Raw genomic sequence first — 24,648 nt, forward strand, 5'->3', positions numbered from 1 at the left:
GACCCAGCAACAGCTAATCTGCACTCCCGATGAAGGCCTCACTGTTCAGGGTCTGCCCGCCCGGATCTCGCTGGCCCTTCTCTGAACTCACTCCCAGTTCCGGGTGAGTAACAAAAGGGACGTCACCACCCTGCAGCCGAGGCTCAGAGTTCACACTGCAAAGTGTCACCAAAAGTTTGTGAGGCCCCTCGATTTGTAAAGCTCTTCGTATTCAGTCACCTCGGCAAGGCACACTGCAGAGGAGGGAATGCAGCCGCCACCTAAACCGCATCCAGGGCTCACCCTTGGCTTTGATTTCCTGAGTCCAGCAATAAGCCGCGTCAGTCCCCTGTGGTCAGCTGTTTAGAAAGAAGCAAGGCGATCAGTGATCCAGAGGACCCACGTGCTCACCGAGTTCCGCATCTGTCCAGCCCCCTCGGGAGCTACGGGACGACACCATCATCTCACAAAGCCCTGTGCACACAAGGCAGGGCAGGGGCCCCGACCCTGCAACCACTGAGCCTGAGAAGAGCTGTAACCCACCGGCTCACCTGCCCAGGCTCGCCTCCCCCAGACATCACGGCCCACGTGCACGTGTGGTGAGCTCACACTTCACTCTGTGGAGCCATTCAGCCTCCGTGTGTTTCCCTGGGACAAAGGGACATCTATTTCAGCAGCAAGCAAACTCTTTCATGGGAATATAGCCCTGAATGTTAAAAAACAAAGCCAATGAAAAGATTACATTTTGCAACGAATTTTTTAGGAATAGATCGACTACAGCATGTTCTCGATGCACATTCTTCATAAATACCATCTAGTTGTAATGAGCTGAGCTATTTCACCAAATCACCTTCAAACTGAATTCTCGCTCTCTGACTAAAATGCAGCCCAGCCTCTGAGTACCACAGATTCAAGTGGAGTATTGCAAGTCAAGTCTTAAGATTGTATGCTAACTATCGTATGGTTACTATGTGGCCTGGAATTCTTAGTACCTTACTCACCAGACCTCATTTAAACCTCACGACAATCCTAATAGGTACTTACTATTTGTGTGTGTGTGTGTTAATCTTCTCCGGAGTATATTTTTTCCATTGATTTTTAGAGAGAGTGGAAGGGAGGGAGGGAAAGAGAGCAGGAGAGAGAGAGAAAGAGAGGGAAACATTGATGTGAGAGAGATGCATTGATTGGTTACCTCCGGTGCGTGCCCCAATCTGGGCCAGGGATTGAACCTGCAACCCAGGTAACAAGCCCTGGACGGGGAATCGAACCCGTGACCCTTTGGTGTGCAGGCCAACACTCTATCAAGCCACACTGGCCAGGGCAGTACTGACTATTATCCTCCCAGTGTACGGAGGAGGAAACTGCAGCCTAGACAGGGTAAGCCACTTGCCCAAAGTCACACCGCTACTAAGGGAGCTGCAACTGGAATCTCGGCAGTCTGGCTCCAGGGCCCGCCTCAGCCCTTCTTCCCAGAATGTGAAGAGAATGGGGATGTGTGATGCATTCACTTTGTGGGAAATGGAAGCTTAATGTTTAATCAGCATACGTTTAAAATCCATTAGCGTCAGTTGAGGGGCACCACAAGCCTGAATTCCAAGTAATGGTGACTCCCCCGTCCCTTCCTTCATTCCTGACCACTCGTGGGACCTGACCTCGTCACGGCTCCGCTCAAGGTCACAGAGCCCAAGATCCTGATCACAGAGTCCCTGGTGGAAAGGGCCGGGCTTTCTCGCCGCAGGAGGGATTACAGAACTGAGGTTACCCACCCAGGACTATTTCCCCGCCCCCCTTCTGCTGCTTAAAAGAACAACACCCCACCAGGAAAAACAGGAAGCTGGTTACCAGATACGCCAGAACAACAGCCCCACTGTTCCCAGCGACGGGCAAGAAGCACAGCCACTGCTGTGTCCCGGGGCCTCCTGCCTGGAAGGAAACAGCCAGCCCCAGGGTGTTGGGCACGCCTCGGGCAGCCTGGGGTGAGCACTGTGGCTTGTTCCTTCTAACCGGCCACCCGGCCCGCCGGGGGCAGCCTAGGATCTGGAGGGCAAGGAGTGCCCATGCTTACTGGGCACCCGCTATGCCACTGTTTATTCACGATCCCAGTCCCATACCTGGAAGGTGGGTCATGATTTCCATGGCGTAAAGGAAAACAGTGAGGCTCAGAGAGCTGACTGCTGTGCTCCGCCAGGACCTCCTGGGCGGGGACTGGAAGCTGGCTTTGCCTGCTTTCAAAGCCCTCAATCTGATGCCTTTTTCATCATCCCGTGCTGTACAATTTCTTTCTCAAAGGGAACCAAGATATCTTGATTTTTTTAATGTAGCCAACAAAATAAAACCACCAACGAATCAGTATCAGTTTCTTGAAAGAAAAACACTTTGCGCAACACTTCAAAAAAAAATTTAAAGGACAAACAAAATAGTTGCAGAATTATGATGAAGATTAAATATCAATACTGGGTAAAGGCTGCATACAAATGGAAAAGCCCAAACCATCTGCAACAGTAAAATAAACAGATATACGAACCTCCAACAAACTTGGAAAAATTTCAACCTCATGATTAATCCAAGAAAGGCAAAAATAAAATCAACGTTTGTGAGCTACTAAACTGGCCATTAAGAGCTACAGAACACAGTGTGGGTATGAGAGCACACTACTGCTGGAGGTGTAAATTGTTACTATCCTTTTGGAAAGCAATTTAGTCATTTGTACCAAGTCACAGAAGCTTTACACATTCCTTCACCCAGTAATTCCACTTCCTGAGTCTATCCCAAGGGATTAACTTAAAATATGAAGACGTTCTATGCAGCACGAATACTTTCCTTTCTGCATTACTTATAAGTGGGGGATAAATGGAAAGCAGCCTAAATGTCATTCTAATAAGTGTGGGCATATTTTGTCAATAAAATATTACCCAGCCATTAAAAATGACGGTGACAGAGTCTATGTATCACCATGGAAAAATCCTATTAAATGCAGCATGAAGGAAAGAATAACTGGGGTAAGGATGTTACAGTGTGTTTGCCGTAAAGTGTGATTATGTAGACATGTGACACCGCTTTTGCAAAGCCCGGCTTAGTTGGCTGGGCACCGTCCCGGGCACCGAAAGGTTGCCGGTTTGATTCCCGGTTAGGGCACATGCCCAGGTTGCAGACTCGATCTCCTGCAGGGGGCGTGCAGGAGGCAGCCAACTGATGTTCAGTATTGCATTGATGTTTCTTTTTCTCCCTCTCCCTTCCTCTCACTCTAAAAATCAATACAAATATCTTTTAAACAAATTACCCATGACAAGAGGTGAAAAGGAAACACACACACAAAAAAAGAGAGGGTATATACTTCAAAATATTTCCTGCAGGAACCCATGGACACAGACAATAGTGTGGCGAAGGCCTGGGGAGGGGGTGGGAGTGGGAAGGAGGGGGGTTATCGGGGGAGAAAAGGGGGACATGTGTAATACTTTCAACAATAAAGATAAATGAAAAGAAACATTTTCGCAGGCTCTTCTGATAGGTTTACATGCATTTGCCATCCATCCACTTTCCATCAGGCACCGTGTTTTGTAACAAAAGAGAACCGCGTTTGGAATACTCTCGTCTGTTGTGACGGACGCTCGCCCACCTGGCGGGCACTGCCAGGTGCTGGGCGTCCAGACTGAGCCTCGAGGGCGAGGGCGGCGCACAGCACCCCTCCTTTCCTGTGGTTTCCAGGCGGCTTTTGTGCTCTGACCCTACAGAGGTCCCTTCTGTTCCATTAGCTGCTTGTGGTTTAGGGGCGACACTGAAGACTGTGGGGGAGACCACAGCAAACTTACGGTGAAAGCTCTTTTAGGTTTCTTTTCAAACATAGAAAAGTGTGAGCAGAAGGTCGGATTTACCATAGGCAATAGCTCCTGGCACAGGATGAACACTGTCTGGACAAAAGCCCCGTATGCATGACTTTATTTTCCTGTAGGCTGCTCCCGTTCCCCACAGGCAGACCTACTGTGCTGGAGCCGTGTATCTCTGTTGGCAAGAGTGAGCACAAAATGTGCAAAGGGTTTTCCTGTTTGTTTGTTGTTTAACGGATGGAAGTATCAGTTTGTGCATGTAATGCTGTGCACTCTCCCAGCCGCCACCCCTTCCCGGCTTTCTCCAGCCTCAACTTGCAGATGAGCGGCCTGGGGACTGTGTGCTTGTGGCCTGACATAGTATCGACAGTGCCGAGTGAGTATAACTGAAGTCCTTAAAGTCCCTTTATTATTATTTTTTCTTTAAAGAGAAAGTTGCACTTGAGATATGTAGCTTTCAAGAATGTATTTTTCTTGTATGTCAAGAAGTCTGTGATAACTTTTAAAAAAATGTTTTTATTTGTTTATTTTTTAGAGAGAGAGGAAGGGAGAGGGATAGAGAGCTAGAAACATCGACGAGAGAGGAACATCATCGATTGGCTGCCGCCTGCACGGCCTTTACTGGGGATTGGCTCGCGGCCTGCAACCGAGGTACATGCCCTTGACCAGAATCGAACCTGGGACCTTTCAGTTCACAGGCTGATGCTCTATCCACTGAGCTAAACCGGCTAGGGCGTGTGATAACTTTAATAAAAGTTGTTTAAATAATAAAAAAAGGAGGCTCTTCATCGCCTCATCCTCACTTAGACCTAAGTTCAGAGTTGCTGCTTTTAGAAGGGCCATATGTGACCACCTAAGACCCTCACGGTCAGGATCCGAACTCCAGGGGTGTCAGAGGCTGCGGGGCCGTTTGGTGGCATGATCCCGTCTTCTGGTATCTCAGAGGTCAGGCTTTGATCCTGAAACTGACACCCTGGGAGCCATGTAGGTCTCAGCAAGTGCGCCCGGCAGGAGAGAGAGAGAGAAAGCAGGTTCTTTGCGGGAGGGGGGGGGGAGGACAGGAGCAGGAGGAATCCCCCACTGGGCTGTGCCCTGCCTGTGACCCCTACACCATAGGAAACGCTGTTTATGACGACAACTCTCTTAATTCTTGCCCTTTTTAATGTTCAACGAAGCGGTTTCACAGACTCCTTCCTCTGCACCTCATAACAATCCTGTGTGGGCCAGGGGAGCTGTTATAAGTTCTGGGTTAGGACCGAAATACTAGAAGCTCAGAGGCAAAAAGAAGTGAGTGACAGCCCAGCCTCGGCGGGTGTGAACATCCCTTGCTCCCTCCCCTCCCCCACAGTGGGGCAGCACACCTGTGCACTCGACGGAAATCCGGATACAGACGATACAGACGGTCTGTGCCGACCCAGTGCCTCTGGCTCTGGGGATCCGATTTGCAGCAGCGCACCCCTCCCACCTCCCTCCCGTGGTCCTGCTGAGCCACGCAGGGAGCCCCAAAGGACCCGCTCCTCCCCTCGGGGGGGCATCTGTTTTCGGAGCCGGAGAAGATCTTAGGAACCATCTCCGCCGGGGTTCTGGCAGGAAACAGATGGCACTCTCCAACTGGGTAATCTGAGGAGAGTTTCATAAAGGGGCCATTTAGAGAGGAGTGGGCAGGGGTAGGGGAACCGCAGCGCAGTGTTCTGAGACCAAGAACAGCGTCACGTTTACACCCCTAGGACCCAAGGGGTGAGGGAGCAGAGGCTACTGGAACCCCGAGACAGTGCCCTGTGGAGAGGGCTGCCTGCCAGCAGCCCGGACCTGTGATGCCACAGGGAGGAGCCGGGAGACTCAATCCTTTGTCTGTGTCCTCCTTCCCTCCTCCAATCCCTCCTGGGCCAAGAGCACCATATGGGGCCAGGAAGCGAGGAGCCCCTGCCCAGGGTCCCCGCTGGTCAGCGAGAGCACAGGGCAGGGTGGGGAAGGGTGAACCGTGAATCTGGAGGGACAAACAGAAAACAGCCTGCACAGGAACGAACGGACTTGTGCTTAGGGGTAACTTGAAAGGAACTGTGTCCGGGGGAAATCCGTGGATGAGCTGCCGAGCTGGGCTGGGACCTCAATCCCTGGGTGCAGGTCCATACACCTCCACTCCCCATTTCACCCGGGATTCCTTGTCCAGTAAGCGGGATTCACACCTTGAACATGAATAGGCCTTCCAATCGGCTGGAGATTGTTTACGGTCACGGATTGCGTATTTCGAAGCTACCCAGCCACGGTACAGTCTGCTCCCCAAATGGCGACTGTGTTCATTCCTGTGTGCCGCACCTGGACAAGGGTCAGGGTCCTCATACTTCAAAGGGACCAGCTCAGAAGAAAACATCTCGCAGCAGGCATGTGCACACAAACACATGGGGGAGGAGGACATGCGTGTGGTGCTGCAGGGAAGCCCAGCTGTGGCCCAGTGAGGGAAGGAGGAAGTCCTTCCGTCCAGCCTCCGGTTCCGACAAGCAGGCCCCGGCTGTCGGTGAACTAGCACTCCACTGACATACAGAAATAGCAACAGTGCATTGACCCACGTGTCGTCCAGGCCTGGAAAAACCCTCCAGGATAGTAAAAGAGAAATCACGTGTTCTTCCAAGCCTTTTTAAAGCTGACTGACTGGCTAAAAAAGGAGCAATAGATATAGACCCTTTTTGTAGGCATGGTCTGGCCTACACATTCAACAGGGAAGATTAAAACGGTACCTGCCTCTCAATTTCCTTACCTCGTCTATAAGCCTCGCCCCTTTTACCAAGTAGGGCAGGCTTCACGGTTCTTTGCATAATGGGCTTGTTTCAAGAGAACCGTGAAAAGACTATCAAGGATTGATCTCACGCAGACAGGAGCGTGATAGCTCTATTTAACTACAACATGAAAAACACCAGAGAGCTCTTGTGCGGCTTCCTAGTTTTTATTCATTCTGCCTCTAGAAGTTTCCTGAGGCCTCATGCTTGGAGCTGGAGGCGGAACAAAGTGCAACAAGACTCAGAGAGGCAGGTGGGGGGGGGGGGAAATCACAGAGGAAGGTTCCCCCACCTTTTAGGCAGAGGTGAGGCGCAGAAACCTTCCCAACAGGGGAGTGATCGGGCTGCATCCCGTTTGGGCAAATTATGCTGGAAAGATGCAGGGAGCACAATGAGGAGGCCTAGAGGCAGGGAGCCCAGTTAGGAGGGTGCGGTGGTATCGGGGGTATCGCAGTTACTAATAAGATGTGAGGATGGGTTCCTTTTTCTCCACATCCTCGCCAGCACTTGTTGTTTGTTGATTTATTGATGGCAGCCATTCCGGCAGGTGTGAGGTGGTACCACATTGTCTTTTTAATTCGCATCTCTCTGATGATTAGTGATGCTGAGCATTTTTTTCATAGGTCTCTTGGCCATTTGTATGTCCTATGGTAGGTCTTCTGCCCATTTTTTGATTGGGTTGTGTGTCTTCCTTTTGCTGAGTTGTATGAGTACTTTATACATTTACACCATGGAATACTATGCAGCTGTAAAAAACGAAGGATCTCTTACCCTTTGAGACAACATGGAGGGACCTGGAGAGTATTATGCTAATGAAGAAGAAAGTAGGGACCAGCAGCTTCCTGTCCACAAGACAAGATCCCTCTCAGGAATGTTAGCCATCAGATCAGCGGCTCTTTCCCACGTCTCCTCATTCTCTTCATAGAACCCCCAGTCTCCCCTGGGCCCGGTGTTAGCACACCAGTGGCCCAGGCTGGTTCTCCAACAGCCAGACAACAAGAAGCCCGCCACTGTCTCCCAGTCTCAACAACAACCCAGGCCCACCCGGGACCTGTACCTCAACCTCAAGGAAAGGGAAAACAACTCCCATGTTCATTGTGGGTGGTGCCCCCTCTCCCCCCTCTCTTCCCCATTCCCCCAACCTGTGTAGTGCTGTGCACACGAGACTCTCTGAGGGAAGGTACTGGAAAGGATCTGGGGTCCATTAGCACTTGCCACAGCCATTGGTCTCTGTTGAGGAAAGAAGCCACAATGTGTCCTGGGGCTCCAGGATGGCTGGTGACCACTGGGTAGCCTGGAGTAAGACTGACAACTGTGATGGTCCTCACTGGGTGGTAACTGACCAACCTAAGACATTGTTTCTCTTTTTAAAAAAATATATTTTATTGATTTCAGAGAGGAAGGGAGAGGGAGAGAGAGAGATGGAAACATCAATGATGAGAAAGAATCATGGATCAGCTGCCTCCTGTATGCCCCCTGCGGGGGGGATCAAGCCTGCAACTCGGGCATGTGCCCTTGACCGGAATCGAACCTGGGATCTTTCAGTCCACAGGCCAACGCTCTATCCACTGAGCCAAACCGGCTAGGGCAGCCATTGTCTCTTTTTGGGGAGCGGGCTGGATGTGAGCTGCAGCAGTGGCAGCACAGACAACAGTTGGGGTGAGGCAGTAGAGAGAGGAGGAGAAGCAAGGGAGAGGAGTGAGCAGAGACCAGCCTTCCACGCCTGGAGGACTCCCGAGGGGAGGGAGCCACGAATGCCCAATTCTAAAGTGATGGCATGATGGGGTGTCCCCAGAGCTCCTGGCACATCCTGAGCAAGGAGGTGCCAACAGGCCGGCTGGGAAGGACAGAAGCCCTTGGGGAACAGACTGTGTCGTTGCGCCCATGCCTGAGTTTGCCCGTGTCCCCGGGGATCTTCACGAGGAGCCCCCATCCCCCCGAGGCGAACGGGGCACACCTCCTATGAACTGAAAGAGGCTGGCTGGAATAGGGGGGAATGATTACAGGCGGAATAACTGAGCTTCAAAGAGATTACGTGGCTCGCTGATACAGACACTGATGGCTGCTTACCCATCAAGCATTCCCTTGTCTCTCTTCCTAACAGAACCCTGATTTCTTTAGGGATGGCCAGGTGCCCAGCCAAAACTTCTCCCACAGAGTCCCTTCCAGGTAGGTGGCCATGTGACCAAGTCTGGCCAGTGAGACGTCAGCTGAGAGTTTCCAAAGAAGCTTTTGCTTTTCCTGACTGAACTCCCCCGCCACACCCCGCGTCTCCTCCTCTACCTCTTCCTGTCTGGGTCACTCAGAGAGGAGACTTCACATGCAGCATCCGCCGGGACCCGTGAGGATGACAGCCTGTGCTAAGGAGAGTGCAGTTGGAAGATCAGAGATCGGGCCCTCACGGCATCGTATGAGCCCTGGGCTGGCTCCTCCGGGATTCTCATTATGTCTGAAAAGTGACCACCTACTTGTTTAAGTCACTCCTGGGTGGGTTTTCTGCTGGTTGCAGCTGAATGCCTGCCTCACCGATATCCTGCCTCAGTCACAGAGCTGCCGGCAAATGGTGAAGCTGGGAATCTAACCGAGGTCTGCACGTCACCTATTTACCCAGCGCAACACTACCTCTTGCTCTCAGAACACGAGGCCTGCAAATTAAATGAGATGCTACATGTAAAGCGCTGGACCGATCCTAGCAGATGCCTAATAAAATACCGGCCACTGTTATTACTATTATGATTAGGCCACTCCACGGGAAGCTCCTGTGTTAGGAGACCATCGACCTGAGACCAAAGACAAACAGGAACCCAGAAGGAAGTGTCCCTCTTTCTGAAGAAGAGAGTGAGGAAGGGCTAGGCCTTCTGCCCTAACAGGGACACTGGGAGCAGGGGGCTTGTCCACTGAGCTCACCTCCCATCCCCACAGCCTGCTTGTCCTCCGGGAAGAGCAGCGCAGGTACAGGTGACCCCTGGGGCCATCGGTGGGTCTGAGTACGCCCTCTCTGCTCCTTCGACCTGGACCCAGGTCCCCTCTGGAGCACGCGCAGAAAGCCAGAGGCCCTGAGAAGAGGACTAGACAGGCTCGTTAGGGGCAGAGGCACCGTGGCAAACTCACACATCTCCACCTTCCCCAGACACAGAAGTGTGTCTCCTAAAACCATGGATATTGCCACTTTTACAACTGAACGCTGGAAACAGCCCATGTGTCTACTAGTAAGGTACTATTTTAAAATGGCGTTATGCCTGCAAAATACAATAAATATTCTGTAGTCATCAAGTATAATATTCCCTAAGGGTTTTATAAAACATGGCAAATTAAAAAAAATATATATATTTTATTTCAGAGAGGAAGGAGAGGGAGAGAGAGACAGAAACATAATGATGAGAGAGAATCAAGGATCGGCTGCCTCCTGCACACCCCACACTGGGCATTGAACCTGTAACCCTGGCGTGAGCCCTGACCGGGAATCGAACTGTGACCTCCTGGTTTATGGGTCGATGCTCAACCACTGAGCCATGCCAGCTGGGCCCTGGCAAAATTTTTAAAAAATTAAATTTATTGGGGTGACATTGGTTAATAATATTGTATAGGTTTCAAGTATACAATTCTATGATACATCATCTGTATATTGCACTGTGTGCCCACTGCTCAAAATCAAATCTTCTTCCATCACCAGATACCCCTTTACCCTTTCCACCCCTCACCCCCCTTCCCTCTGCTATCTGTCTATGAGTTTTGGTTGGTTTGTTTTTCTTATTTGTTCATTTGTTGCTTTCAGTTTTATATCCCACATATGAGTGAAATCATAAGGTATTAACTTTTTTCTAACTTCTTTTGCTTCGCATGATATTCTCACAATATCATGCCCATCCGTGTTGTTGCAAATGGCAGTACTTCATCTTTTCTTATGGAAAAATTCTTGTTATGTGACAAAGAGCTGGCATGTTAAACTATACATGTAGCACATTTCCCATGACCCCCTTAGATATTTATGCACATACATCTGTAAACAAAATGAAAAAGGCAAGGCGAAAAATCATAGAAAGCGAACAGTGGTTAGCATCCTTAATTTGCGATATTATGGATGACTTTCTTGTCTCTACACTGTTGTATATTTCTAAGATTTCTACAGTCCCTTTTATAGCCGTAAGAAAAAAATCCTTATGAAGAAGTTGAGGAAAGGTGAAAGTGTGCTAACGACAGAAGTTGAGACATCGTTTTTATTGCTTGGACAGGGTGTCTGGTTTCAAAGCATGCTGTTTGCTAACAACCAGAAAGCACGCATTTCAGTGAAATATTTCTAAGATGGCAGAGTCTCTGATGTGGCCCCCTCGTCTCCCAGTCCAGGAAAGCACCATCCTCCCTCAGCGGGGCCTCGGGCTGGAGGCTCGGATCCGAGACCCCTCTCACTGCAGTGGCCTGAGAGAAGACCCTCTTTGTAAAAGGCCCTGGGGGTTCTGACATTAACCTGGACTCATTCCACCAAGAAATCTGAAGACGAGGCATCGTTGTCCAATTCACAGGCCGCAAATACATGAGACACTTGGAGACGTGTGGCTTGGTGCTCATTCAAATGGTTTTGATGAGGTCGGGACATGGTTTCTCTCCCCACTAAGATGAAAAGTGAATGGAATGCTAAGGAACATGTTTTCTCTGCCACAGAGCTGTCAGCATACCCAGCCGCCCTCCATAAGGGATCAAGCTTGTGTCTCTGGAACTGGGTCTGAGCCGGTCACCAAACCAGCACGGCAACGGCAAACTTCCTAATGGGGGTGCTCTGGGCTACCCCTCTTTCTGTTTCTCCTCCCAAATCACACAGCTTCCTCAGCATATCACCCCAGGGACCTGAGAATAACACTGTTTCCAGCATCTTGTCTTCACTCTGACACAGACGTCCAGCTAGACTTGGACGCTTACAGACGAAGAGTGACTTTTTCATCACTCACCCAATGGTTCAATATATTGTTTCAGACTTTCCCCCGCCTCCCTGGATCAAAGATGAAAATACTTAGTACATTAGAGATAACAATAAAGCCATTATTAAAAACTCACACAGTCATAGATTCTCTTTTTTAACAAAAGACATTGTGTTGTGTGATACAATTTTAAGATTTCATTTCCTTGCATGTGGGAATGACCAGAATGATATAAGCATTCTGCCAAGAGTCTCATTTCGGGTTTGGACTATCCAGGCTCATCTGTGACATGAGATTCCATGTGAGACAAGCGCTATGAGGCCTCCCCTGTGACCCTCCTCTAACTTAACAGCACAGTCATTTTCTTCATAATGTGGACGTTCAATAGCTTGCAAGGTTACAGCTCTGTGAAAAAGAAGATTCCCACACAGCTATGGTTTAGGAGTTCTGAACATGGAATCTTGCACAGGATCTAACGGTACAATCCAGACTTTATAAAGAAAGAGTTGGCCAGCAGAGCAAAATCACATGGCAAGGAGGAAACATTCAATCTGGGCAACAGGTTTTTCAAGCAGCCGTCTGATGAGAGTACGCTAGGGCCAGGGGGACCTTGGAGACCTGCTTGGTCTAACTCGGGGGAGCAGGCTGCAGTTGGTGCCACGCTGGGTGGCTGAAACGCCAATAGAAAGCATGCATACCTGGGGGACAGATTTCGGGACAACCACAGCCACTAGAAAGTGAAGAGGGAATCCCAGAAAGTATAGAGTCAGAAAGAAAGAGCCTCAGATTCTTTGTAAAAACCTCTGCCTAGATTCCCAGCGGACTCCTGAACCGTGTGTGCATGCGGTGGCCTCTGAGCAACCCAGAGAAGGAAAAAATAACCGAGCCCAGAACTGAGGTGCTGCCCAAGAGACAGAGTTTGTGGTGTAAGCTAATTGCTGGCGAAGGCAAAACCCAAAATAAACAACAACTCACCCTGCTCCCAAATGAACCTCTCCAGAGTCTCCATAACATAATAGTGCCATGTTCAAAGTACAATAAAAATGAAGCAAAGAGATAGGAAAAGTGCAACTTACCCTCAAGAAAAAAGACAATAATGATCCCAAGGTAACCCAGATGCAGCCGTTAGCAGAGAAGAATGTTTAAGCAGCTATTATAATTATGCTCAATGGCATGAAAGGATATGTGAAACAGACAGTGAAGAGGGAATCCCAGAAAATAGAGTCAGAGAGAAAGAGCCTCAAATTCTGTAAAACTTCTGCCTAGCTTTCCGGCTGACTCCTGACCCATGTATGCATGTGGTGGCCTGCACGGTGGCAGAGAAATAGAAATGATAAAAGAACACCAATGGGAAGTTCTAGAACTAAAAAACAACAGCAACAACAAGTAAAACTTTCCCCCAAGAAAATAACTGGATGAGCTGAACAGAGTGAAGAGGATATGATGTAACTTAAAGAACTGAGAGAAAAAATAGATTGGGGAAAAAAACCTGCACAGAATCTTAGGCTTTTAGGACAAATAAAAAAGTCTACCATGAGTGTAACTGTAGTCCCAGAAGGAGAAGAAAGAGGATGGGGTAGAAAAAAATCTGAAGAAATAATGGCTTGACAATTCTTCAAATCTGGTATAAAATCTATCTTTACAAGTTCAAGAATCTCAATGAACGACAAGCAGGATAAATACAAAGAAAAACAAATATAAAAATAACAAAACCTTGAAAGCAGCCAGAGAGAAATGATAACATTACATAAAGCTAACAGAAACTCTGGGGACCACTGAAGCCAGAAGATGCATCTAGAAAAAAACTTCAACCCAGAATTCTATATCCGGTGAAAAGATCCTTCAAGAATGAAGGTGAAGTAAGTATATAGTATATTTGTCATACATTTTAGTCATTTTTATACTAAAAATTAGCCAGGTAGCAGTTTACACATGAGTTCATATAAACTTTAAAACACATGTTTTTAAATTAATGGTAATTAAAATATCATGTGAACTGGGTTGTTAAAAAAAAAGGGTGGGAGGAATCAACAAAATCTGTCCTCCGTTTTTCTTTAATATCGAATAGTGGGCATGAAGTTATTTTTATGCAATCTGATCTAAGACTGAGAGTCATTTACATGCTGCCAGGATGTCCTGGAGTCAAGTGTCTGTCTCTTCTCTCTCCTTCTCCACAATTATGCCACCGGGAAAATGAAGGAACGGTTAAATTCATCCCTCTAAGCATTTTTCAGACCTAGGAAAAGAATTCAGAACCGACCATTAAAAACTCACCTGCTAAGAGTTCAAAATGAAGGGTGGGCAAACTATTAGGCGGGAGGAAAGAAAACACATAGGCACGTGTTCCTGAAAGAACACATTCACGTTGGGGAGTTAACTGCAAAGATGGAGACCGAGTCAATATTTGCGTAAGAAAATCTCAACCTGAGTTAACACATTCGTTGGACTTGTTAGTCCAGAAATAGTCCCCCAGAGAGGCCTGGAAGTGTGACCTTCTCCTGCACATCTGCTCTGACTTTTATGAGTTCTCTTAATACTTTCTAAAGCTGCTGCTAAGTGTTCATTTTTGTTCTGAGGAGGGTTACCAAACAACCTGCTGGTAACACAAAACAAAGATTCCCTTCATCCCGGCCTTCCTTAAACCTAAGAGCAGACTGTTTTCCAAACGGCTCACATCCCAAGCTGACTGCCAAAGTTAGTAAACCAGCCTCTGACATCTAAACAACAGCTGTGCTCTGTCCCGAGAAAGGGCAGCCTCACCCGGACAGTGACTCTCCAAAGGTCAGTCGTATCCTGCGGCAGGAAGTCCACTCCATGGCCGGCGGCACATGCCGGCACCAGGGGATGGACGATGTCTGTCCCCATTCCCCTCCCTCCCTTTGGCTAATCTGCCCTGGTCGGCAATGTTCAGCTCGCCTGGCACAGGAAGCAGGGGCCTTCGACTTCACCCGGCTCGCACACTGCGGCTCTTGCTCTGACATAAACTCTTTTCACTGAAGATCATCTTAGCGTTGCCACTGGAAATGGGGCTGATGACGAAGGACCTGAAGATAAAGTAAAAAATACTTGCCTCCGAAGCAAGCACGTGTATTTAGCGTCAGGCGCTAAATAAACGCATCTGCAGGGCTTTCTCACGGCATCCCCCCCCACTCCTGGAAGGACCGTCCCTCCCATTTCACAGGTAGGCAAGCTACAGGTGCTCAGAGCATTTAAATGGCCTTCCCATGGTCCTGTGGCTTTGGCGGGACACCACATGAACACCCAGTTCTGTCTGATTCAAGTTCAAGGGTCATCCTACTCTGGCAACCTTCAGGAGTAGAGACACCCTTGAAAATGCCAACTGCATTTAAAAAAACAACACTTGTCATATTGATGGGAAGTAGGTGGAAAGTTGACTTAAAAATTTACCTGGAGGAGTAAATGAACAGGAATAGCTAATGTCATTTTAATAATGATGATGTGGTACTTGCCTTTACAGATATTAAAAATATGCTATAAGGCTAACACATAAAAACAGTGTGGTATTTGTTTACCTGCATAATGCCTGGCTAACAGTAAGTACTCAAAGCTGATAGTTATCATTGTTAGAACATGCTAAGTGCGTTATATGTATACACATATTATTTTACTTAGCTTTTTTTTCATAGGGATATTGCGAGGACAATTTTATCCCCATTTTACAGGTCAGGAAACAGAGGCACAGAGAGTTTAAATAACTTGCTAAAGGACACAAAGTAAGTAAAGGGGGTATCTGGAATCTGAACTAAGGCTGACTGACTTCAGAGTTAAGGGTGTTATTGCACCATTAATAATATCAAAAGCCTGGGAGAATCTAAATGTCCAACAGTAGGGAAGCGATATAAATCAAAGTGTATCTGTATAAAGAATATTTCTGAGAATGAGACGGACCTATATATGAAAAGATATATCTATATATAACATGTAAACAGAAAAAACAAGTTCCATTTTGTAGGTAAAAGTCTCATTTTTGTTGAACAATAACATGTATAGTTATAGTTGTTTGTGAAATACATGTGTGTACACATGTATGTTATATGTATGTACACACATAATATAGTGTACAAAGTTGTATTACATACATACATATACACTATCCTTTTACTAACATTTTTTGTATTGCTTCAATCTATTATAAACATATAATAAACATGCTTTTGTAATAAAACAGATTTTAAAAAATGGCTCACTACCTAAAAAATAAAAGATCCTTTTCTTTTCAAAGGAAAACAGTTCCATAAACAGGCTAAATTACAACTAATTGAAAGTATAAGGGTCCTCCCCAACTAGGAGCTGGTACAACAGTTTCCACTATAAAACGGCCTGGAATAGGGGACAGCCTGGGCTTCAATGCAGGCCAGTCTACACAAGCAGCTGCATCCTCGTTTGCGTCTGGCCTGGTGCCCTGCACACCTGTGTGGAGGATTAGAAAGGCTCTTCCCTGTACAATCACTCCTTTCAGAGAGCGCTGGCCAACAGAAGTAGGGTCTAGAGAAGTGAATGGCTGCTTGAGGACTGCCATGACCTGGGTGGTCCAATCCCAACCAGACACAGTGAGCCCAGACATGGATTAGTGTGGACGGAGGTGGGCCCAGACTTATGACAAGGCTGAGCTGCAGTCAGCAGTCAGCAGTGGTGACGGCTGGAGAGAAGGTCACCCCCGGGGTGAGGGGTGAGGATGGAGGGGAATCTGGTCCACTCTATGTGCTCTATACTGATCACTGGGTTGGACCAGCCTGGAACCTTTCATATGACAGCACCTCAACTCCAACCTGGGAGCAGGGGTAGGAATGGGACAGCCTGGTCTGCCCACTGGTTAATTCTGCTTCCTGGGGCTGGCCTAGAGACACCCTGTTGAGTCACGCCAGCAAGCTTCAGATGGAGAAGAAGCAAAATCGTCACCTGATGCCATAGTCAGCTGGTGGGTGCACTTCAGATAGAATTTCTCAATAGCAAAGTGGCAAATTGTTTTCTAAATCCATCCATGCAGGCATCTTCTTCTTCTTCTTTCCTTCCTTCCTCCTTCCTCCCTTCCTGTTGTGAGGCATGCACCCCTGCTCAGCCTCCTAACCTCATCTGAAACTTGGTATGACTCTGGCAGGAGACAGCCCAGTCACCTGCCAAAGGACAGGGAGGATATATCCTGTGACAAAGAACCCGGAGACAGAGAGTCTAGATTTGATCACGACGTTGATCGTGTGCCACCATCCACCACGATGGTGAAGCCGGTGGTGGCTAAAGCTTGCTAGATGACACAGGCTTGCGCTTCCCATTGACGGTCAAAATTCTGACCTTTTATATGATTTTAAAATGAATTTTCATTTTTATCAAAGAAAACAAAATCAGGTTTTAAATAAAATTGCTCAAAAATACTGAAATAAATGATAATAATAATAAAACACTGCCCTGAGGGAAACACTTTCAATGCTTTCAGCGCTTTTTAACCAAGTAATATGTTAATAATGCCATTTCTTGGTTTACTGATTTATCCTTCATTAATAAACTGCCTGTTATAATGGTTTAGATTTTAGCTTTTTATACCACCTCTCACATTTCCTCATTCCTTATGTTATGATGATAAAGGACTGTTCACCAAAAAGCCAAGGAGTTTACTCTGCTTTTTTCCCCCCTTGTATATTTTTTCCTTGGAATTAACACTCGATATTTATTTCGTTTATTTTCCTGTGCCCTTACACTTGAATTTTTTCCAAACACTCTATCTGAACTATCACTATGTATAAATATTACTTTCCAAATGGCCAATTGTGTCAGATAATCTGTGGCCTCCACAGTAACTGGGCCTATTTCATACACATTGGGCTTCTCCAGCCTGTTTTCCTGTGTTGGCTCCTGCTTTCTGAATTCTCTTCTCCTCTCCTTCAAGTATTTGTTCTGGTTGTTTCCTAGAAAAGGATCTGCAGGAAGCAAAATTTTGTGTTCTTGCTGACTTAAAAATGTCTCTGTTCTAGGCTCACACTTGATTGAAAGTTCAGCCGAGTATCAAGTTCTAGAAAGAAAATCATTTTCTCCTAGAATTTTGTTGACTTTGTTCTATTATCTTTTAGCTTCCAGTATTGAAGTTAAGAACTCTGACATCATTCTGATTTTCATTCATTTATTTGTGACGAGTTTTCCCCCTCCAAGCTTTTATCATTCACTGTTTCTGGAGTTTTAAATGTTGATGATAAAATGCCTTGGTATGGTGTGTGTGTGTGTGTGTGTGTGTGTGTGTGTGTGTGTGTTTCCATTCATGAGGCTGGGCTTTAGATTTAAAGCACTTTTTAATACAGGGAGTTTTGACCTTCATTTGAAATGTTTCTTTTATTATTTCCTTGATAATTTCCTTTTCTCTATTTTCTGTGCTCTTTCACCATAGAACTCCTATTCATCAAGATATTGAAACTCCTAGACATGCCATTTAACATTTTTACTTATTATTTCGTCTCTATTGTCGCCCTTCCTCTTTTCACTTTATCTTTGGAAACGCACTGATTTTGTTCTACATCCTTTCTATTATATTTAAAAATAATTTAAGTTAGTTGTACTTTTATTTTACGGGGTCTCCTTCTTGTTCTCAAATACTCACTTCTAAAAAACTTGATGATAAAACATTTCCAAGTTTGATATTCCGAAGAATGCCTTACACACATGCACTCAGTGAGACTTCAGTCGTCCTCCTTCCTGTACAGAGCTGTGTGGTCCATCTTCTGTGTCAAGGAGGTATTACGTTCATAAAAAAAAAAGTTGTAGCTAGTTAGGGCCTCCTGGCTCCTGCCTGCCACCCAGCCATTGAACCAGCATTCTAATCTTCATGTTGCTTAGAGAGGCAGCAATAAAAAAGAATATATCCATCTCACCTTCTGTTCTCATTGTAAATATTTAAAAAAAGTATTTCTTGTAAGAGACCTGGAGGTAAGATTATGGATTTCAATCCAACAAGGTTTTCCTGGCTTCATCCGTTTCCAGGGGCTCACAGCAACTTCTTGCGAAGGCAAACAGCAAGCTACCGCGTCTGAGGCAGAGCCAATGTGTTCAGCCTGGCCTGGCTGGCGGCAGCCCCCTCTAGCACCCTCCCCATCCATGGATCTAAAGAACCCTGGTTTGAGCATCATCTCCAAGAAGTTTGGGCAATAAATGAACTATTCTGGCTCCTCCTAGGAGATGAAGATGATGGCTGGCCTAACGATGGTTCCAGAAACAAAATGGCTTGCTGGTCTCTAGAAGTTTGAGCCTTAAGTGGTGACAAACACCAAGCAGTCTAGTTACATCAGGCAGTCAGTCCTCTTTTAAAGAAATCTTGCGCAGAAACGCCGGGCCTACCGCGGGAGCGCCAGAGCGGCCCCGAATTCCGTTTGGAAGTATCTTTGAGCTCGCTTGGCCACCATGAGCAAAGCTCACCCTCCCGAGTTAAAAAAATGTATGGACAAGAAGTTGTCATTGAAATTAAATGGTGGCAGACATGTCCAAGGAATATTACGGGGATTTGATCCCTTTATGAATCTTGTGATAGATGAATGTGTGGAGATGGCAACTGGTGGGCAACAGAACAATATTGGAATGGTGGTAATACGAGGAAATAGTATCATCATGTTAGAAGCCTTGGAACGAGTATGAAGAATGGCTATAGTTACCAGAGAAATCAACTGCTTCCACATGTCCCCTCTCCATAGCACCTGTTTTACTACAATATAAAAATAGAGTCCAGTCCATTTTCACATTGAACTTTTGTTAAATAAACTTTTGTATTGATCAAAAAAAAAAAAAGGAAAAAAAAAAGAAATCTTGCACAATTCAAACAGGGCTGTCTAAGAAGCAGTTTAGTGGCTAGCACCAGAGATCCCTTGCTAGGTGCTCATGGACTAGCACAGCGATTTTCAACTTGTGGGTTGCCAACCTGTGGGTCGCGACCCCTTTGGGGGTCGAACGACCCTTTCACAGGGTTCACCTAAGACCATCGGAAAACACATATATCAGCGGTTCTCAACCTGTGGGTTGAGACCCCTTTGGGGGTCGAACGACCCTTTCACAGGGGTCGCCTAAGACCATCGGAAAACACATATATAATTACATATTGTTTTTGTGATTAATCACTATGCTTTTAATTATGTTCAATCTGTAAGAACGAAAATACATCCTGCATATCAGATATTTACATGACGATTCATAACAATAGCAAAATTACAGTTATGAAGTAGCAACGAAAATAATTTTATGGTTGGGGGTCACCACAACATGAGGAACTGTATTAAAGGGTCGCGGCATTAGGAAGGTTGAGAACCACTGGACTAGCATCTCCCACCCCAACAGAAATAAGCCATTGGAACCTGCCTTCTCACACCCTTCTGGGGCCCTCCTGTGCTTGGAATCTGAGGTATGGCACCACTAAGTCTGCAGCAGCGAGCAAGGTTAACTTGGCGAGGTGACACAGGATGGTGATGCTTTGGCAACTCTACAAGTTGAGTTGTTGTTGTGTTTTTAATATATTATTTTTATTGATTTCAGAGAGGAAGGGAGAGGGAGAGAGAGATAGAAACATCAATGCTGAGAGTCTTTGATCAGCTGCCTCCTGCACACCCCTCACTGGGCATCTAGCCTGCAACCCGGGCATGTGCCCTGACTGGGAATCGAACCGGGACCTCTTGGTTTATAGGCAGACGTTCAACCACTGAGCCATGTGAGCCGGGCTACACGTTGAGCTTTTTACAGAAAAGTTTGATAAAACACATGATTTCAGAGATGAATTCAGCTTTGTGCCACTTTAGAGACGGATGCAATCTTACTTTTAGCTTAAGAACACAACCAAGGAGAAAACACTGGCATCATGGCCAACACAAGTCACACTTTCATACCTCCCATTGGTGTTAGCCTGACAGTAAATGTCGGGAGCTCTTTTTCCTGCTGTCGAGCCAACACGTGCCCCCCCCCCCAAACTGGCACAGGGCAGGCACGGATCTCCCAGAGTCAGTCTTGATGAAGGCTGCAGCTGCTGCCCTGTCCCGTCATCCATCACACCCCTCACTCCAGCAGCAACACATCTTTCAAGAGCAGCCGCTCTCCCACCCGCGGCTCTGCTTGTCTGCGTGGTTGCAGCCCGTTATGTAACTGCCACCTTATCAAAGCACCAGAATGCCGAACTTCTGTGTATTTCTTCAAGTATGCAAGGCTTGACCTTCCTGCTAGAAAATGCCTAGCATATTTTAATTGTCCTCAGAGGTTCCGGAAGCATTCCGAGGAGTTATTACTACATGTTCGTTATTCCTCCGATCCATGCTCCTGCAACGAGGAGGGAATTGCTAATTTGCAGACCGATAACTGTGCAGAGCAATGAGTCACCTCTTTAGAGCCTCATAAATTCATTCCAGTTTTTTTATGAAATAATTATATTAATTGCAATCCCTTTTTCGGCACTTACTATGAGCCAAACACGATTTCAAATGCTTTCCATGCATTTATTTGTTATCCTCATAACCATCCTGTGACCAGAATTATTTTCATTTTCATAATATAATTATATGATGTCTTTAATTTTTAGCCTCACTTTATAGATGAGCAAACAGAGGCAAAAGGATGTCAAAGGTCATGCAGCTAGAAATGGCGGAACGGAGATACAAACCCAGGCAGGCGGTGTGTCCAGAGTCGCACCCTAATCACAATGCGAACTGCCTCTGCTCCTTGCCATCCTGGTCCAGGGCTCTGTGTGCAGGGGGCTGGAGAGCTCTGGGCACATGCTTGGCTTTGGTTTACTTGGGTGTCCTGTGGCCTGGGCAGTTGGCAGGCCCCAGAGGCTGGGCATCCACGCTACGGAAGGTGCTCAGAAACACCTTGGCAAATGGAGTGTTGCCAACAGTTCCACTACACTCGATATATTGCCAAGGAATGCCCCAAAGTACCTGGGAAAATAATTTTGCTCCTGGGAAAGACAGCAGCTTGGACCCAGGCCAGTCCTGCCCGAGGAGGTACATGGGCTGCAGCACTGAGCTGGTGCTGCTACATTCTGGATGGGAAGTGAAGGTGGGGTAACCCTGGCCTGCTCCTGAGACGCGAAGCTTCAGAAAAACATAGTGTCCACAGGGCCAGCGTCAGGGAACTCAAAAAGGAAGCAAAACCAAAGGTCTGAGCTCTATGTCTCAAAGGCCGATCTCCGGGCTCCCTCTATCAGGATCATTCAGGGAGATTTTTTTGTTTTGTTTTAAATATATTTTTATTGATTTCAGAGAGGGAAGGAGAGGGAGAGATAGGAACATCAATGATGACAGAGAATCATTGATGGGCTGCCTCCAACTGTGACCTCTGTGTTCATAGGTGGACACAACCACTGAGCCACCGCCGGGCGTTTTGTTTTGTTTTTAAATGCAGACACTCAAGTCCTACCCTGGACCTTCTGAATCACGGTTTCCCACTATTGGGGCTTAGAAGTCTAGATTTTTTAGAAATCACCCCAGGCAATTCCGTTGTATTCTAAACACAGTTGACCCATTGCTCTGCGTCTCTGGGGTTTCAGGTCAGGCATCAGAGAAAAGCTGTGCTTTAAAAGCAATATTCACTTCAACAAGTAGCTTGCAGGCCTGAGAACCAAGGTTCTAGTCTCAGTTCTATGAATAGCTTGCGGTGGACACTGGGGACATCCCTTGGCCTCTGTGAGCCTTAGGCACCCCACCAGGAAGATCAGGGGACTAAGTCCCCCCCAGCTCTGAATCCTGCGCCTCCTACCTAAGTACCCTCACCACACCTGAGTTGTTACGTAAACAGAACTGATGAGGTCCTAAAAGGAGTGGCCAGGTGAGTACCCGGAAGGGCAACGATCAGTCAGTGTGGGCTGGAGTAGGGCACTGGGCCTTGACCATGGGGAGAATCTGGATTGGGGTGGTCATGCTGATAGGCCAGGCATCAGAGCGAGGGGAGAGACCAGGTGTGAGGGTGTAGGGGGAGTGAGTTGGGAGGGAAGTAAAGTAGGTCTGAGTAAAGGAAAAGGTTTGAAAACACGGGTGGGGAGGGAAGATGGTTCCAGGTTACAGAAGCCCTTGAAGAACAGGGAGGCGATGGAGCGACAATGGAAAGTGGTGTTTTGGGAAGATGGCTGGGTGACCTATGCAGGATGGGAAAAGTGGGAGGGGCAGGCCTGGTGACTCAGCCAGGGAGACATCTGTGACCCAGGGGACAAGCCTATTCTAGAGATGATGTGGCCTTGACCTGCATCTGTGGCAGTGGGAACAGGAGGGGAGAACATGTCAGTGGCAAAGCTCCAGGACCCTGGGATCTGGGTGGTTGTTATGGTTCTTTCAGTTCTACTTGTTTTTGTTTTCCGCTTATCTGTAGTTTCTGTTCTCTCTGCAGTGAGCTGATACTGCTCGGTGATAAGAAAGAGAAACATACAGTTCAGCATTTCCTTTGGGAAGCCAGCAAACCAATCTCCATCCCTTGGTGGCTTAACCCTTCCTCTCACTAGTCTGTTTCTCTTAAGAACCCCTTTCTCATGTTTTTTAACCAACTCCTCTGCACCCCATACCTCTCGTCCCTTTGCTGAAAGGCTTCTTCAGAGCATTCCTTCTCCTTTGCTTTTTAAAAAATATGTATTTTTATTGATTTCAGAGAGGAAGGGAGAGGGAGAGAGAGATAGAAACATCAACAATGAGAGAGAATCATTGATCAGCTACCTCCTGCAAAGTCCCACACTGGGGATCAGGCCCGCAACCTGGGTGTGTGCCCTGACCAGGAATTGAACTGTGACCTTTTGGTTCGTAGGTCAATGCTCAACCACTGAGCCATGCCGGCCGGGCTCCTTCTGCTTTTCTGGACCTTTCCTCCTGCCAGCCGCCTGTAGTGCAAATCTTGCTCTGCTCCTCTGCCTGGTGGGGAGCCCAGGGTCCCGGCCTGAGGTCAGTAACCTCCTTGCTATCCCGCAGTGGCTCCAGGCCAAGACCCTACCCCTCTCTTCACCAAGCAGTCTCTGAGGAGTTAGCTTTCTTTCTCTCCTTGAAGCCAATCTCATGGTACCTGCCTCAATATCTTCTTCTCCCAAAGAATTCCTGTCATCATCCTGGGAAATGCTGCCATCTGAGAGGAAGACAACTGAACCTCCCAGTATCCCCACCCGCTGACCCCGCAACTTCTTTGCCCATTCCTGTACGCCCGCGGCCACCTGGCAGCCCTTCACGTCCCCCAGGACTCCTATCACACGGCAAGCTCTGAGACCCCACTTTGACCATGGACACCCGTCTTCTGACTTCTTGGGTGTCCAGATTCCAACTAAATATCCAGTCATTGGTTCTCTTTCGATTTCACTTTCCTGCCAAGCGTCCTGGATTCTGAGGCCAATTATTTAACCTGCCCTCTGAAGCTCCGCTAAGCCTGGTGCCGACTAGAGGAAAACTGCCCAGCATACCATGGGGCTCCCTGACACAGGAAGGCACCCAGGTCAGCTCAGCTGTCCACACCCCGCTGAACCCCAATCTTACTGCCAATTCTATTGGAGACCCTTACCACTTTCCACTCATGGCAAATGATCTTACCTCGTTTCACGAACACACTGAGTGATGAACATTCGTATTTTCCCTTCTCTTCGGCTGTGAACTTTTGCATGCCTCCAATGATCCTTTCCTTCTTTCTGGAAAAATATGTTGTCCTGTCCCCTTAAGGCTAATGTTGTGTGCCTTCCAAGCCTTCTAGAGGATTAACTCGGTTGATAATTCCTTCTTTTCTTGTAGACTTCAAGCTCTCCGCCATCATGCAAGAAAAATGCTTTGACACTCCCTTCCCCTAACACCCTCTCATCTTCTTGCTACTGCCAAGCTCTTTAGAAAGTTTCGCTGGAATTGTTAACGTGACCCATGTTCATGCAAACAATTTAAACAGCGCAGAAGAGCACAGAGAAAACAAAGATTAGCCAACATCCTGCCCCTCACAGAGAACCGCTGTTAGGAATGTGATGACCATGCTTCCAAATTATTTTCTATGTAAACATTCACATATGGAAGTATGCATTGAACACAGAAGAGGTTACACTGCACATGTTCTCCTACGACTAGCTTTGGGGAACCCACACTATCTCCCCAGCACTTTTCCCATTTCTGTGTTATCTGTAACCACAAAAGGCATTCTAGTGAAGCTAACCAACATAATTACTTCTCTATCTCCTATTAG

At 47.1% G+C, this 24,648-nt stretch overlaps 1 protein-coding gene and 1 pseudogene across 3 annotated transcripts in view; one reads left to right on the forward strand and one right to left on the reverse strand.

The window, feature by feature from the left end:
* CTDSPL (CTD small phosphatase like) overlaps positions 1-24,098 on the reverse strand; it is a 78,709-nt gene extending 54,611 nt beyond the window's left edge. For all 3 annotated transcript variants that reach the window (XM_023764148.1, XM_023764150.1, XM_023764149.1), the window contains exon 1: positions 24,018-24,098. In XM_023764148.1, the coding sequence (XP_023619916.1) occupies positions 24,018-24,087 (70 nt within the window). In that variant the 5' untranslated portion in view covers positions 24,088-24,098. The remainder of the gene's footprint in view (positions 1-24,017) is intronic.
* On the forward strand, positions 18,820-19,265 carry LOC111828281 (annotated as a pseudogene).
* Positions 24,099-24,648: the final 550 nt, after the last annotated feature.

Source organism: Myotis lucifugus, unplaced genomic scaffold, assembly GCF_000147115.1.
Source record: "Myotis lucifugus unplaced genomic scaffold, Myoluc2.0 scaffold_319, whole genome shotgun sequence".
In the NCBI taxonomy this organism is placed as follows: Eukaryota; Metazoa; Chordata; class Mammalia; order Chiroptera; family Vespertilionidae; genus Myotis; species Myotis lucifugus.